The sequence below is a fragment of the Schistocerca americana genome, chromosome 2 (assembly GCF_021461395.2).
Source record: "Schistocerca americana isolate TAMUIC-IGC-003095 chromosome 2, iqSchAmer2.1, whole genome shotgun sequence".
Classification (NCBI taxonomy): domain Eukaryota; kingdom Metazoa; phylum Arthropoda; class Insecta; order Orthoptera; family Acrididae; genus Schistocerca; species Schistocerca americana.
Window position 1 is genome coordinate 471,068,947 of NC_060120.1, and position 17,226 is coordinate 471,086,172.

General features: G+C 44.0%; 1 protein-coding gene across 1 annotated transcript in view; it reads right to left on the bottom strand.

Annotated features, from left to right (window-relative positions):
• Window positions 1-2,785: 2,785 nt before the first annotated feature.
• The window catches only part of LOC124593734 (lysosomal acid glucosylceramidase-like), a 132,334-nt gene continuing 117,893 nt past the window's right edge, over window positions 2,786-17,226 (bottom strand). Inside the window, exons 8-10 of the mRNA XM_047132064.1 lie at window positions 16,825-16,907; window positions 15,359-15,648; window positions 2,786-2,978 (exon numbers count right to left, since the gene is read on the bottom strand). Of these exons, the coding sequence (XP_046988020.1) occupies window positions 2,861-2,978; window positions 15,359-15,648; window positions 16,825-16,907 (491 nt within the window). The 3' untranslated portion in view covers window positions 2,786-2,860. The remainder of the gene's footprint in view (window positions 2,979-15,358; window positions 15,649-16,824; window positions 16,908-17,226) is intronic.

The window sequence follows — 17,226 nt, forward strand, 5'->3', positions numbered from 1 at the left end:
GACCTGGAATGCACTAAAAAGTTAATCCAATCTTTGTCGCTCGATTCCCAAAACTTTTATTTTCTCATACTAATTACATGTTTTCTAAGGATCTTCCAAACATATTTGTTTCAAACTTTCAGTAAATGTTACACAGTACCTTCTGCATAATTTAACACAGACTTTTTCCAAAAATCTTTATATTTTTGAATATATAAATAAAAAATTGCAAAAAAATGTTGTGAATTTTCATTACAATTGAAAAAAAAATCATCTTTAATAACTGAACTAAAATTTTGTAAAATCCCTGTGTTAAGTTGTAGCCCATATTCCAATAAATAATCTGTAAAAAGTTCAACTTCCTACCTCAAATACTTTGTGAGGAAAGATGTAATTTATAAGCGTTATTTTAACATTGCAAGTATAGGGCGTTCCGGAGCCCCTTAAATTCCCCATCAATTTATACATAGGACAACAGCCCTACTTCCACATTGGCATCCTAGGAGTGAGGGTGGGGAAATCCACTATCACAATTGGTATTTGAATTTCCCACCAAATTTTGAATTTTCTATCATTTGGTACACAGGGCAATTGACCTATGCCTGAGAGGTAGCCTTCTTTCCAGAACTGAGGAATCCAGTGGGGGGGGGGGGGGAGGGAGAGGGGGTGACTTGAAAACCACTCAGTGTAATAATAGGGTGATTAGTGAAAAACTGATCTTTGTTCCAGAACTGCAGATGGGGAGGACATGGAAAACCATTTATAAAAGACATCCTTTGTTCCAGAACTTTCGCAATTTCCACGCGCCCATGGCTGAAAAGTGACCAACACACAACCTCTGCTTTACGTGGCAATGGTGTTTCGTGACAATACAGTTGATCGTCACACAGCCTCCCACTCCTCCCCTTTCTTGACTTCTCTGTTTCTAATTCTCTCTCTGTCTCTCTCTCTCTCTCCCTCTTGCTCTCTCTCCCTCTCTGTCTCTCGCCTCCTTCCCTCTACTTCTGTCTCACTCATCCCTGCCTAGTACTTCCATGCTGGTCTATGTTTCACTATCTCCTTCACTCTTAGCCTCTCCTCATATTTCTCTTTACTCTTCAATACCTATTCTATTTTTAACCTCTGACTCTTAGTTGAATCTTGCCTGACCCCACTTTCTCTCCATAATGCAACCACACCTATTACCGAACAGGTTGCGATATGATTGTAGAATACAGCTACGCAGAAATGCTTCATTTTGGTGCACTATTTTGTGGTTGTTTTATTGAAAGTACTGGCCATGTTTGCTTGGGAGGAAAGAATTGCCTTTCTCTCACTGGGAAGGTGCTCCCCTAGTGTGATCTCTGGTTCCTTTTTGTCAACAGAAGGCGATCAATGAGTCTCGTTAGGTGGGGAAGCGTCACTACGGAGATGAGCAGTTTAACTGAAGTGGGTCTGTTCTTTTGTTGGCTACAGCTGGCCTTCGCTGAGGGCAGAGACCACCCTGCAGTCACTGCTGTATTGAGAGAATAATTGAGCATGACACTTTGCCTTTTCTATATAGATTTTAAACGATGAGATCCCATGGTGCCATCCAATCAGCATGAGAAAGTCTGTTACTTTGACTCCAAAACTTTTATGTATCCAACCGAATGAGTTAACCTCACCATTGTAGTTGGCGCCAAGAGATTGAGCAGTTGCCGGCCGCGGTGGTCTAGCGGTTCTAGGCGCTCAGTCCGGAACCGCGCGATTGCTACGGTCGCAGGTTCGAATCCTGCCTCGGGCATGGATATGTGTAATGTCCTTAGGTTAGTTAGGTTTAAGTAGTTCTAAGTTCTAGGGGACTGATGACCACAGATGTTAAGTCCCATAGTGCTCAGACCCATTTGAAGATTGGGCAGTTGGTGGAACACAGCTCCAAGCCATTATCAACCTGTTACTCATTAACGTGCATTTTGTATGCCAAGAGAGGGAAGCTTCTACTGTGTTTCCCTGTATTTCGTGACATGAGCGACATTTTCCTTCGTCATATAGGCAACATCATTGAAGGGTCCACTCCATGTGGAGTTTTCTGGAAAGTTGGAGGTTGAGGTCGGAGACCAATATTTCTGGGCTTTTAGTCCCCTGGCCCAGTTAATGATGCTGATTGGCACGCCATAGCTGATTCAGGGGAAATGTAAGTGCCGTAGTTGTGGTAACACGATACATATTCTGAGCAGCTCGCAGTTTACTTGTTCTGCTACGCAATTTGTGTCGTCTTTGTAATAGGGGAGGAAATCTTGTGTATTCTCCATAAAATCTTCAGTGTAATCTGGTTTTGCCCCACAGCATCAGCATCTTTTGTAATTTCTATAGAGACTTTACAGAGATTTGCTGTCTGAGCATTTTGCATGAGTTTTGTCCATCATTAAGAGCAAATAAAATCTATTACACTCAGATTTTATTTGTATTTACAGATCATTTCCATGCTTAGGTGAACCAAAAATAACAAATATAACTTGTTATATACCTAAGTTGGCGCTGCTGCTACGGTCGCACGTCCGAATTCTGCCTCGGGCATGGATGTATGTGATGTCCTTAGGTTAGTTAGGTTTAAGTAGTTCTAAGTCTAGGGGTCTGATGACCTCAGATGTTAAGTCCTCATAGTGCCAGCTGAATACCTAAGTTGTCGTTCTCACTGTGACGACGTCTTCGTTGTGTACAGTGGCCAAACACAACGAACAGTAAGGAAAGAGAGACTCTACCAAGTTTCAAGGTAAACCACAAAGTGTTAGCTGTACAAAGTAGGAGGATTGTTGGAAGTTTCAGTGCAACATAGAAACACAGATTTTTCAGTAGGTGTGTATTTATTTGGTCTGTAATACAAGTGTGTTTGAAGAGTGCTGTGGTGCAGAAGCGGTTTTCACACAGTGTTGCCGGCTCTCTGGTAGACGAGCGTGTGCATGGAGTGTGCGGGCAGCGACAGCGACGCCTCTCCCAGCTGGGGGTCCGACACCACGACGGAGCGCCGCGTCCCCTGCCTGACAACACACAAACAACGGGGTCAGCACACAGCCTGCCACGCAGAGGTACGAATGGGCACTGATCTCTACAACATCCAACAGAGGTACGAATGGGCACTGATCTCTACAACATCCGGATGCAGGACTCTGCTCTATGAACAGAGAACTGTGGTGCCCTTGCAGACACCTACATTCCAATCACTTAGCTAACAAATTTTCGATCAGCTGTACGTGAACAAGGATTATTGGTTTCTGACTATAAACCCCATTTCAATGAGTGTGGCAGTGCCTGAAGCAGCGAATTTTTACAAACGACATTATTGCAGTACTTTATCAAAAGATATGCAGATAATTAAAATAATTGCTACCTTGGTGTAAGCTACAGACTTTACAGTCTATCTTGTGGTTATGCTTCTGCCAATGTAAGCAAAAAATATTTTGTGTTGTTTGTATCTCTACTGTGTATATCCTGCAGCAAGCTTACAACGACTTATAACTTTAAGAGGAGTAGACATACAGTTTTAATTGTTGTTGTTGTGGTCTTCAGTCCTGAGACTGGTTTGATGCAGCTCTCCATGCTACTCTAACGTGTCCAAGCTTCTTCATCTCCCAGTACCTACTGCTCCAGTGCTAAATTGGTGATCGCTTGATGCCTCAGATGCTTCTATTCTCTTCTTGTCCAAACTATATATCGTCCATGTTTCACTTCCATACACAGCTTCACTCCATACAAATACTTTCAGGAACGACTTCCTGACTCTTAAATCTATACTCGATGTTAACAAATTTCTCTTTTTCAGAAACGCTTTCCTAGCCATTGCCAGTCTACATTTTATATCCTTTCTACTTCGACCATCATCAGTAATTTTGCTCCCCAAATAGCAAAACTCCTTTACTACTTTAAGTGTCTTATTTCCTAATCTAATTCCCTCAGCATCACCCGACTCAATTCGACTATATCTTATATCCTCCTTTCAAGACAGTGTCCATTCCGTTCAACTGCTCTTCCAAGTCTTTTGCTGTCTCTGACAGAATTACAATGTCATCGGCGAACCTCAAAGTTTTTATTTCTTCTTCATGGATTTTCATACCTACTCCGAATTTTTCTTTTGTTTCCTTTACTGCTTGCTCAATATACAGATTGAATAACAACAGGGAGAGGCTACAACCCTGTCTCACTCTTTTCCCAACCACTGCTTCCCTTTCATGCCCTTCGACTCTTGTAATTGCCATCTGGTTTCTGTACAAATTGTAAATAGCCTTTCGCTCCCTGTATTTTACCCCTGCCACCTTCATAATTTGAAAGAGAGTATTCCAGACAACATTGTCAAAAGCTTATAGTTTTAATTATCGCTTCTAAAAATCAAGTTATATAACTAATATTTTCGTTTTTTTGTAGGTGTCTGTCTGCAGTTGTGGTACACACTGAAATACTTGAACCACCAGAACAGCCAAAACAAATTGGTGTATCTCCCTAACTCAGTGGTGTATGTCCACAAAGTAGTTTTCTGCATTAATAGGGAATACCGCTGCAACAATACATGATATGCCGGTGGACGTGTATGGTGAAAGTGCATAATTGTATGAAACAGTGGGTAAGTGGAGCAGTCGCTTCGAATGAGATCAGACAAGTCTGAACGAAGCGGCAGTCCATCTCTGTGTGAAGAAGCGGGAATCGCAAGATAAAATGGAAGACCTGGTGCTAGGACATCGGCGCATCATAATTCACGTGACAGTGGAAAAATCACCAGTGGATTAGACTTCATAGCCTTACACGAGATCTCGAACGTGATGAACATCGCCACCGGGTGGGTTCTGTGGGAGCTAACCAAGCAGTGGATTCACCACCGCCGGAATCGGCGATGACTCAGCTGTCATCGAGAAACGCGATGGCGAGTGGTTTTTGGGAGTGCCATGGTGTGGTGCTGGCAGATGTAACTGGAAAAGGACGAACCATGAGAGAAGCAAGCTACCGAAATCTTATGAGATCATGGGAGGCTGTAAGGACGAAGTATCGTAGGAAGCTTTCCAAGGGGCGACATTCTCCACGATAGCTCCCTAGCTTATTCTGCACACTACAGGATCACACATGCTGCTTCTCTGAGATACCAAATTATCTCTCACTCCCCGTGTTCTCCTGACATGGATTCCAATGACTTCATCCTCTTTCGTTCACTAAAGGAATTATTGTATGGTATGTACTTGCAGAATGGCGACGAGGTGATTTTCTTGGTAGAAGGTTTCCTAAACAGCCAAAATACAGACTTCTACAAACAAGGTCTCAGTTAAGTCATCCATCGTCGGGAAAAATGTCCCAGACTGAAGCCAGAATACGCAGAGCTGGACTAAGACCATCACCAGGTGGAGAGGTCATAAAGAGCAGACTGGATATACCAAGAAAAACATTTCTGAAAAAGAAGAATTTTAATCACCTACTATCAACGAAAGTGTTTGGAGGTCTTTTCTGAAGGTATTTATTCGGGCTGTAGCCTTGTATGACAGTAGTGAAGCACGTGCGATCAGTTCACGCGAGACGAAGATAGAAGCTTTTAAAATATGGTACTGTAGAAGAATCCTGAAGATCTGATGCGTAGATCGAACTGCAAACGAGGAGGTACTGATTCGAACTGGAGAAAAAAAAATTGTGCCTCAACTTGACTAAAAGAAGAGATCACTTTAAACTGCAGCTGTGTTGTTTAGCAATTTTAGTAAAAAGTTTAATTGTAATGGTAAATGCGAGATTAAATTATTGTTCTAAAATTAACAGTATGAAACAAATCATTTATGTACAGTGTGAGCTGCAGACCCGCTTTTTATGCTGGGACAGGAGAAGACAGTGGCAATGGTAAAGAGATGGAGAGTAATAAATACTGGAAGATAACAGACAGTGCCTGTGTCATAGAAAGAACCAAGGAGACACTGGCAGTATATGTGAGAGAGAGGGACACAGTGGCAGTGGAACGTCACAGAACAGTGCTAGGAAAAGAGTGATGGAGACGGTACCAGGGGTGGGGGGGAGGATTAAGGGAAAGAGAAAATGGAAGTGGATGAGAGCGAGTGATAATGAGAGACAGAGTGTATGACAATGACAACCAGGAAGATGGAGAAACAGTTCTGTGACAAGAGACAGCAGTTGTAGGAAGGAAGGTATGAGATATTAACAGTAAGAGAGATCAATAGAAACGTAATGACAGTGAGAGAATGTAGAAGTAGGACAGAATGAAGCTGTGACGCACGAGACAATGACGGAGACACACAAAGAGATACTGACAGTGAATTGGACTGGTGAGTGAGTGAGGGGAGTGTAACTGGGTGAGCACGGGTATGAGCCACTTACAGCGATGGTCTAGGGGGTGTGATTGAGTTACAGTTAGGGGACCTTGTGGGAGTCTGATGTGAGTTTCATGTTAAAAAAGCGCGAACATGTTTGCATGAGCACATTTTTGGAAAACATTATTAAAGGTACTGAGAATGGTAAAATGAGGCAGCTGCTACCCTACTCTTCAGTCGGATTCTTTTGAATAAACAGGAAAATATTCGCATTTTTTGTGCTCCGACGGGAAGGCGCTAGACGCAGAAGTTAGCGTTCGCTAAAGCTCTGCTCATGCAGGAAGCGGCCAAAACAAAAAATCTGTTATCATACGAAATATATTTAATATATTTTTTTATTCTAATAGCACCTTGCGGACCCCTCTGGCATAGCTCGCGGACCCCTGGGTGTCCGCGGACCACCTGTTGGGAACCACTGGCTTAGATGATGATCCTCGCAGTGGTCGGCCAAGATATGTCACTACTCTAGAAATCATTGCAAAAGTGCACAAATGGCTATGGAGGACCGTCGATTGAAAGTACGTGAAATTGCTCACTCTTGCCAGATGTCATCTGAAAGGGTATATCACAAGAATTAGAAACGAAAAAATTATCTGCAAGATGGGTGCTGTGACTCTTGACGCACGCCAGCACATATGTGCTGCCGTCGCCATGGCAAAATTACATGAACTAAGGAATGAATTGTTCCCACACCCGCCTTATTCACTTGATATGGCTCCGTCAGTCTTCCGTCTCTTCGCAAAACTGGAAATTTTTCTTGGTGGACGAAGATTCACTTTAAACTAAAAATTGATAGCTGGAGTTGAGAACTATTTTGCAGACATGGAGGAAACTCATTTTCGAGATGGGGATGGGATCAAGGCACTGGAACATCGTTGGACCGAGTGCATCGATCTACAAGGAGACTACACTGAAAAATAATAAGTTTCAGTGATGTAAGTACTTTTTGTTTCTATTCCGTTCCTAGAACTTTCCAAACCACCCTCGTACTAGGCGCTAAATGATTGGACGTCCACGAATCTTCACAGAACGTGCGGTTTGAAGGCCTGTCTGCTCTGTAAATCAGGATAGATGGTGATCTGTGGCATCTCTGCCGAAAGAGCACAAGTGCTGGTGCATGCACAAGTGTTTCGGAGCACACCGCTTATCGCACATAGTTGAACATGGAGCTCTGCAGCAGACCACCCCTACGTCTTCACATGTTGATCCAACCACATCGTCAGTTACAATGGCAGTGGGGAAGGGACCATTGTCTTTCGACCGTCGATCGATAAAAGTGTCGGCTCCTCGTGTGAATCACATTTTTGCCGTACTAGGTCGACCGTCATCTCCCGCAGGCTGGTGGGAGGAGTATTATGCTATAGGAGACAGTCTCCTGCGCTTGCATATGACCTGTGGTAGTAATCGAATAAGTGCTGACAACTGATAACCACCTGAATTCCTTCGTGCTTTATGCCTTCCCCGATGGCGATGTCATCTTTCAGCAGTATAATTGTCCGTGTCTCGGAGGCAGAACCGCGCTATAGTTGTTTGAGGAGCATTATAGTGAACTAACGTTAATGTCTCGGCGACCAAATTTGCCTGATTTAAATCCTATGTGAGCCATCTGGGTCGCTATAGGGTGCCATCACTACGTATGCAAATCAGTGGCCCTTTCTTTGCGCATATTACATGACCTGTCCAAGGACATCCAATGTCTCATACCTCCACAAACTACTAGCAAACTGTCGAATCCGTTATGCCCCGAATCAGTGATGTATTTCGTCCCAAAACGAACGAACAAGCTATTAACCAGATAGTCATAATATTTGGCTCATCAGTATATAAGAAATATCTGTAACATTTACGCTGAAAAAACAAAGCTTTCAGCCACTACACTATGTTCACAAGGATATCTGCGTCATTTAAAAGATGACCCTAGGCGAGAGCGTATTAAGTGTGTACTGCTTGCAGCGTACAAGCCTACTTTCTTAGTAATTACTTGTGAAGTACAGCCATCGAGCTAAGAATTACAGAGACTAGTTGCATAACAATCACACGCCATGCTGATATACATAAACCATCGATCTTGTTCTTCACCAAAGTATAATGTAAATAATTAAGTGTCTCTAATGGTCTTTGTTCAGGTCTTTACAGTAGTGACCAACGGCAAAAATGTTTGCAATGAGGGTGCGGGTAATTCTTCTTATAGAGGCGACGTCACCCCACTGTACGTAGAGTCGTAATATCCGTGCTCCAGTAACATTTACTCAGAAAGTTATCTATACGGATTGCTATTTCGAAAGAAAGTAGTTTTTAAAACGCGCCACTCTCTGTACACAACGGTCATCTCACAATAAACCCCCTTCAGTTGTCTACTGAGCCAATGTTATATCTGAAAACGCACAATAGTGACATGTTCTGTAGAACTCGCCGAGAAGTTTGGTCAGAGTTAAGAGTACATCGTAAGTCTTATTGTAAAGCCCTGCAAGTGAGAGAGAAATGTAACATCTCTCTGAATTTGAGATCGTCGAGAATGAGACACACCTTTGAGACCCAATGCTAAGTTTACTGTGCACAACGGATTTACTAATGCTGTAAATGATTGGCCCTAGCGAAGAATCTGAAGGTGGGGAGTTTACATAATATCATCATTTAAAGGAATTGGTTCTACATCTACATCTACATTTACATCTACATTTATACTCCGCAAGCCACCCAACGGTGTGTGGCGGAGGGCACTTTACGTGCCACTGTCATTACCTCCCTTTCCTGTTCCAGTCCCGTATGGTTCGCGGGAAGAACGACTCTCTGAAATCCTCCGTGCGCGCTCTAATCTCTCTAATTTTACATTCGTGATCTCCTCGGGAGGTATAAGTAGGGGGAAGCAATATATTCGATACCTCGTCCAGAAACGCACCCTCTCGAAACCTGGCGAGCAAGCTACACCGCGATGCAGAGCGCCTCTCTTGCAGAGTCTGCCACTTGAGTTTATTAAACATCTCCGTAACGCTATCACGGTTACCAAATAACCCTGTGACGAAACGCGCCGCTCTTCTTTGGATCTTCTCTATCTCCTCCGTCAAACTGATCTGGTACGGATCCCACACTGATGAGCAATACTCAATTATAGGTCGAACGAGTGTTTTGTAAGCCACCTCCTTTGTTGATGGACTACATTTTCTAAGCACTCTCCCAATGAATCTCAACCTGGTACCCGCCTTACCAACAATTAATTTTATATGATCATTCCACTTCAAATCGTTCCGAACGCATACTCCCAGATATTTTACAGAAGTAACTGCTACCAGTGTTTGTTCCGTTATCATATAATCATACAATAAAGGGTCCTTCTTTCTATGTATTCGCAATACATTACATTTGTCTATGTTAAGGGACAGTTGCCACTCCCTGCACCAAGTGCCTATCCGCTGCAGATCTTCCTGCATTTCGCTACAATTTTCTAATGCTGCAACTTCTCTGTATACTACAGCATCATCCGCGAAAAGCCGCATGGAACTTCCGACACTATCTACTAGGTCATTTATATATATTGTGAAAAGCAATGGTCCCATAACACTCCCCTGTGGCACGCCAGAGGTTACTTTAACGTCTGTAGACGTCTCTCCATTGATAACAACATGCTGTGTTCTGTTTGCTAAAAACTCTTCAATCCAGCCACACAGCTGGTCTGATATTCCGTAGGCTCTTACTTTGTTTATCAGGCGACAGTGCGGAACTGTATCGAACGCCTTCCGGAAGTCAAGAAAAATAGCATCTACCTGGGAGTCTGTATCTAATATTTTCTGGGTCTCATGAACAAATAAAGCGAGTTGGGTCTCACACGATCGCTGTTTCCGGAATCCATGTTGATTCCTACATAGTAGATTCTGGGTTTCCAAAAACGACATGATACTCGAGCAAAAAACATGTTCTAAAATTCTACAACAGATCGACGTCAGAGATATAGGTCTATAGTTTTGCGCATCTGCTCGACGACCCTTCTTGAAGACTGGGACTACCTGTGCTCTTTTCCAATCATTTGGAACCCTCCGTTCCTCTAGAGACTTGCGGTACACGGCTGTTAGAAGGGGGGCAAGTTCTTTCGCGTACTCTGTGTAGAATCGAATTGGTATCCCGTCAGGTCCAGTGGACTTTCCTCTATTGAGTGATTCCAGTTGCTTTTCTATTCCTTGGACACTTATTTCGATGTCAGCCATTTTTTCGTTTGTGCGAGGATCTAGAGAAGGAACTGCAGTGCGGTCTTCCTCTGTGAAACAGCTTTGGAAAAAGGTGTTTAGTATTTCAGCTTTACGCGTGTCATCCTCTGTTTCAATGCCATCATCATCCCGGAGTGTCTGGATATGCTGTTTCGAGCCACTTACTGATTTAACGTAAGACCAGAACTTCCTAGGATTTTCAGTCAAGTCGGTACACAGAATTTTACTTTCGAACTCACTGAACGCTTCACGCATAGCCCTCCTTACGCTAACTTTGACATCGTTTAGCTTCTGTTTGTCTGAGAGGTTTTGGCTCCGTTTAAACTTGGAGTGAAGCTCTCTTTGCTTTCGCAGTAGTTTCCTAACTTTGTTGTTGCACCGCGGTGGGTTTTTCCCGTCCCTCACAGTTTTACTCGGCACGTACCTGTCTAAAACACATTTTACGATTGCCTTGAACTTTTTCCATAAACACTCAACATTGTCAGTGTCGGAACAGAAATTTTCGTTTTGATCTGTTAGGTAGTCTGAAATCTGCCTTCTATTACTCTTGCTAAACAGATAAACCTTCCTCCCTTTTTTAATATTCCTATTAACTTCCATATTCAGGGATGCTGCAACAGCCTTATGATCACTGATTCCCTGTTCTGCACTTAAAGAGTTCTGATAATGAACTCAATAATACTGTGACTTATTGTCAAAAATATATGAATATCAAAGCAATGAAACATAATTATAAAGACAAAAACGTTACAAACTTGCTATACGTATTGCTAACTAATGCAATGAGTTGGCTAAGTTACTAAAGGAGGTGGAGTTACATCAATCTTGGATCTGCTTCTGTGATACAGGCACAGTACCCTGACTATGATGACCAGAGTGACAGTTTGACTAGAACTAATACCCCAAGATTCTACAGAACTAGGGAAGTGCTGACAAATGAGCCAGTGGCAGCTATCTTGCAATCGAACAGAACCGTTCTGGTTTCCCTAATATGCTGTAGCTGTAAGCCAGGGTTCCCATAGTCTTTTCTGAACTCTGAACAGGGCTGAGACACAGAGACTGCACGACTTCAGAGCGTGCAGCCTCAATCTAGTCTCCACATCTCTCAACTGGCGCATGTCTTCCTCATCCTGGACATGACTGTCCTCATCCACGTCTTCCCATCGACCCCATTTTGTGTCTCTAAAAACGAAGCTTACTGCGGCCTCCCCGGCAACACTATGTGCCCATCAGTTTTCTAAAAATTTGGCAACGCCTCCAAATAGCGTAATTGCTTCATAGGAAGGGTTTCTTGCCCAAAATTGCCGAAACGCCAACACACCAACAAATCTCATATATTTCCTTCCTTTCTAAAGAGCCTGCTGCCATGAGTTAAACCCAAATGACGTCACAAGTAACACGCCGATCAGTGCTCATTGTACCATCAACTAGCCTCACATTACAGATCCCGCGAAAACGCAAAAAGCTTGCTACGAGGCTACTAGTCGACTCTGCTACAGCGTCAGCTCAGAGCTATTTTCGAGTTTTTTATGAACGCCAAGACATGTTTCTCTCCCCAGGTGTCTCACTCCCTCAGTTCCCAGTGCCTATCGCCTTATGGCAGAGTTAAGTTTTCTCTCATGAAGCCTTTTTTATATTGGGCACTCACTGATTGTCATAAATGGGTAACGGCTTGTCTGCCAGCACACTATCCATCCAAGTGACTATCATGTCCTGGGCAGGAGGTAGCTTCCCCAGCTGTCGTTGTTCTTGCTTCTTCAAAAGGCCAGACGCACGGCCCTAGTGGGTAGTTTCACCAGGCCTCGCTATGTACCACAAGTCTCATGTTCATAGCACTATTTGCTCCTAAAGTAAGCCCAGAAAACGACTGGAAGTACCCAGCACCAAGTTGGATTATAAGAAAATTAAGAAGAGGAAATGAACACACCACATCCTATCACTGTGATAATATGTATGTCATCAAGGTAATTAACTCCCTCCATTTGCAGATTTAAAGATTCCAGAGGAATGAAAAGAGGATCACTGAAGGGGCTTGCAGCATTCCAGTATAATTCGATCAGGTGTCTCAGATCACTATGGGCCAACAACATAGATGTCTTTCCCGTCACACAGATCCAACGGAGAGAATTGAATGACTTCTGATGGAATATAACTAGAAATATCACTCAGTAAGAGAGAGCGACAGAGAGAGAGGTTAGATATCGTGATAGTGATGTATGATGTACATTGATAACCCAAAACATTATGACCACCTACTTAAAAGCGTGTGATTCACCTCTAGGACGCAATTCAGCAGTGATTCTGGGTGCCATAGATTCGACAAGTACTTGATGTGTTTCCAGAGATTTGTGCCACCAGATGCCTATGCACATATCACAATCTTCCCGTAATGTACGGGCGGTTGGTTTTCGGGGCGGACTTGGCACCCGATAGGTCCCAAATAGGCTTCATCGAATTCAGAAAAGCCGAATTTGATGGTCAAGACATCAACATGAGTTCACTATCATGCTCCCAAAACCATTTCACCACGATTATGGCCCTGTGGCAGGGACAGTTAGCCTGCTGAAAGATGCCACCGCTGGTAGGGAAGAAATCAAGCATAAGGGGTTAAGATGGTCCCTAATAATGTTCACGTAGTCCCTACCTGTCATGGTGTCTTCGATTACCACCGCAGGTCCCTTGGAAGCCCAAGTGAATGTATCTCATAACATAATATTGCTCTCACTGGCCTGCCTCTGGGGTGCGCTGCATGTTTCGAGCAGCCGTTCAGCCTGGATGACGGAGTATCTGGGCATGACCGTCGACCTGGTTTCACAACAAACGGGTTTCATCCCGCCAGGCGAATCGATGCCGTTGATCCATGGTCATATCTCAATGATCTCGTGCCCACTGTTATAATAATTGACGGTGTTGTTGGGTCAACACGGGAACATCTGCTGCAGAACACCATTTTCAGCACTGTGCGCTGTATGATGTGCTCCAAAATACTCGTGCCTGCGCCAGCACTGTACTCTACCGCCAGATCTGCCACAGATCGCCGCCTATCCTGCTGTAAAGAGCGGGCAAGCCTCCAACTTACCGTCGCCTACTCGTGGTTTCAGCATTCTTCGACCAGTTTCCATAGATGCTCACGACATTACCACAACTGTCCGGCTTCGCCGCTTCCGAGATACGGTATGCCATTTCTTTTTGCTTTAAATTGGGTGAAAACGCTACGACAACTTACGGCAAGCTTCAGAAGGCTTTTGGAGAGGAGGTTACGCCAAGAGCTCAAGTTTTTCATTGGCATAAAACGTCTAGTGGACACAGAACGAATGTTGAAGATGAAGACCGCAATGGACGACCATCAACCTCACAGATGGATGTCAACTTGGCCAGGATGCGTGAACTCGTACGATCTGATCGAAGATTATGCGTGAAAATGATTGCAGAAGAACTGAACATCAATCGATCTAATAATAACTGAAGATCTTGGTGTGAGAAAGATTTGTACAAAAATAGTCCCCAAAAATCTCACACCAGAACAGCGAGAAACATGGAAAAATGTGGCAGCCAATCTGTTAGAACAAACGGAAATCAATCCAGAATTGTTGAGCCCTGTTATCACTGGTGATGAAAGTTGGATTTTTCAGTACGATCCAGAGACAAAACACCAACGTTCGAAATGGTGCTCAAAGGGATCACCCAGACCAAAAAAAGCTCACATGTCAAAGTCAAAAGTGAAATGCATGCTTGTGTGCTTCTTAGATTCCAAGGGAATTGTTCAAAAAGAGTGGGTGCCTCCTGGCCAAACAGTTAACCAATATTACTACAAAGAAATTTTAGAAAGACTTCGTAAAAGAGTTCTTCGTGTCCATGCCAACATTGCTGATAATTGGATTCTGCATCACGTTAATGAGCCATCCCACACTTCTCTGTCAGTACAGCAATTTTTAACCTCAAAACAAATTTCAGTACTACCACAGCCACCTTGTTCCCTGATATTGCTCCGTGCGACTTTTTTCTATTTCCAAGAGCCATAACGGCGGTCGAGGGACACCATTTTCAGAAAACACAAGATGTCCAAAGAGCTGTGACGAGGGTCTTGGAGGATATTACGGAAGATGAGTTCCTGAAATGTTACCATCTGTGGCAGAAGCGCTGGAAAAAGTGTGTGCAATCAGAAGGGGTGTACTTTGAAGGAGACAACAGTAAACTTGACTAAAACAGTAAGCAACATTTTTTTCATATTAGTCTCATTACTTTATTGTCGCACCTCGTATACTTCTCGTACCACGTCACGCGCCCTCAGAGCCACCAGGCAGCACACAACATTGTGGTGGGCAGTGGTCATAATGTTTCGGCTTATCAGTGTATATTTGATGTGGGAACATCAGGCAAGCAGTAAATCAGTTACTGCTCGTAGGCCTTTGAAACTAATTTATAGGGTTCGATGAACTCTATAGGTTACTGTATGACCAGTGGTTAGACATCCTATTTGGTTAATGCAGAAGACGTCCATTGTGATTCTGAACCAGAGGGTCGACAAGGAAGGATAGGTGGTAGGACTTGCCAGAGTGCCGCAACATGCTAAAATAGTAACTGCTTTGTAATTCCACAGTCCACGAAGCAGCGATTATTCTCTTGTGCCGTGAAGACGATCATGTAGATTTGGAAGATAGGTCAGCTCAAAGCACAGGGAATGAACGAATGCCATGTCAGTTTGTCCAAAAATCCAGCAACAACTATTTTGATGCTTATGTGACAAAGGCACAAAATAATGGGCAACACTTCGCAAATGTGAGAGAGTAAAGGAGCACAACCAGCCCAGTATGCAACTGTGTGCACTTGCAGAATGGACCTCAGGTTGCAGAGAGAGTTGCGACGTACTTGTTTTGCAGGACTACGACGACGTCATCCTGAGGAGTGAGGAAGGCGACGCTCTCGACGTCGGTGGAGTTGGCGTCGGCGTCCATCTGGAGTTTGACACGCCTGGATCCGCGCGGCACGAAGCGCGAGAAGTGCGCGATGGCGTAGTACATGGGCTGCTTGTAGAACTCGTCCGCCGTCACGTTTGCCACGATGGACGCGTCCGCGTAGTTGCCGATCCAATTAGGGCCGCCTTCAGTGTTCACCACCATGTTCCAGTCCTCCCAGGCGGACGTCCAGTGGTTTGTCACCTGCGCAGCACACAGAAGGCAACTCACCAGGAAAGACCAAACACAACTGGACCTTTAAGTCTTCTCCTCACAGTAGGGCATTACAGCTCTCAGGAAAGTGGAGGTGAAGTAAAATGGTAATGTGAATGGGACCCACAAGCAATATTCTAGGATGGGTCACGTTAGTGTTAGAACGGATCTCCTTTGTATATCGCATTTTGGTCTTATGACTACGGCCCTCGTGGCTCGTTGTCTTAGTTGCTGGTTACTTCCTGGCTGTATGGTAGTAATCCATGAAACTGTTTTGTTTTTCACATTCCGTCCAGGCCTGCATTGACACATTCAGAGATAGTCGTGTTTTCGCTGAGTCTGCAGACTAATTGCAAGTCTCAGTGGAACCAGGAGTACCCCTGTCCAACGTGGTTCTGGACGAAACGTCAGTAAAAAAACATATTCATGGACCATGACCACACATTTAATAGGAGCCCCAGCAACTGACTGTATTTTCACAGCATCCTGCCAATTAATTGAAGTCTGCCATCTGCTTTAGAGTCAACCGAGTGCAACTTTCGCAACCGACTTTGGCCACAGGAGTACGGAAGGACCAGATTTCGCGCCTACCATCGGCGACACCACCCAACTTGTCGCGGTGCGTGACCGGTAGTGGAGGAAGAGTTGGGGACGATAGGAGTATAAAGAAGATAAGATACTCATTCCAAAGGTATCACCTGAAGATGACGCCAAGGTATTCAGTGAAAACATCGTCTTACGAAAACGACTGCACCCAGCTGGACATCCGACATCAGTACAAACAACACTTATAGTCTCCTTTCTCTGGGTGAGCCCTGCGACGCTTGATTTAGTATTAAGTCCACAGTCAAACACTTCCTCAGTGTTTTCTAGTGGGTATTTCTCTGAGACCGCTAAGTCGTAGAAAAAGTTATAAAAAACTTGCTGTCATTTATATATTTTGTGAAATACTGTAGCCTATTATTTGCTGTGTCTTTGAAAAGTTGAAGCCCGATGCACCTACACCACTTTTGAACAGGGTGTCAGCATTTTTATTCAGAGCGGTTATGGTCTACATAAAATACCTACCACTAATGTAAACAGGTTTAGCACTTCGCTTGCTATGTGTCTGGTACTTTCCTGCACTACGTATGTAGGAGCACAGCGCGCTCAGACAGCGCGTTTTACCTGTATGATGTCGCTGGTGTAGTTCTCTGCCCGTTCCCACGATCCCAGCCTCACCGCCGGGTACCCGCCTCCCATGAAGGGACCTGCAACACAAGAGCACGTCGTCAGTGGCCGTCAAGTCTGAGGCAAACAGCTGGCTCGTCCTTCTGATTTTTATGCCATGTAATGCTTAATGTGTTTCACGTAATGCTTGATGTGTTGTTAGACTTACATGAGTCTGATGAAATAACGAAAGAATTTTCCAGCGTATCATTTCTCTGAACCACGACAAAGAGGCAAGCATGAGACAAAAACGATGCAGCTAGAGCATACAGATGCCAGACTGTATCGGTTATGACTCGGTTGCCACGTTTGAAACCAATGAGTGACTGAATTATAGAAGCATTCTATCCAAACAATTAT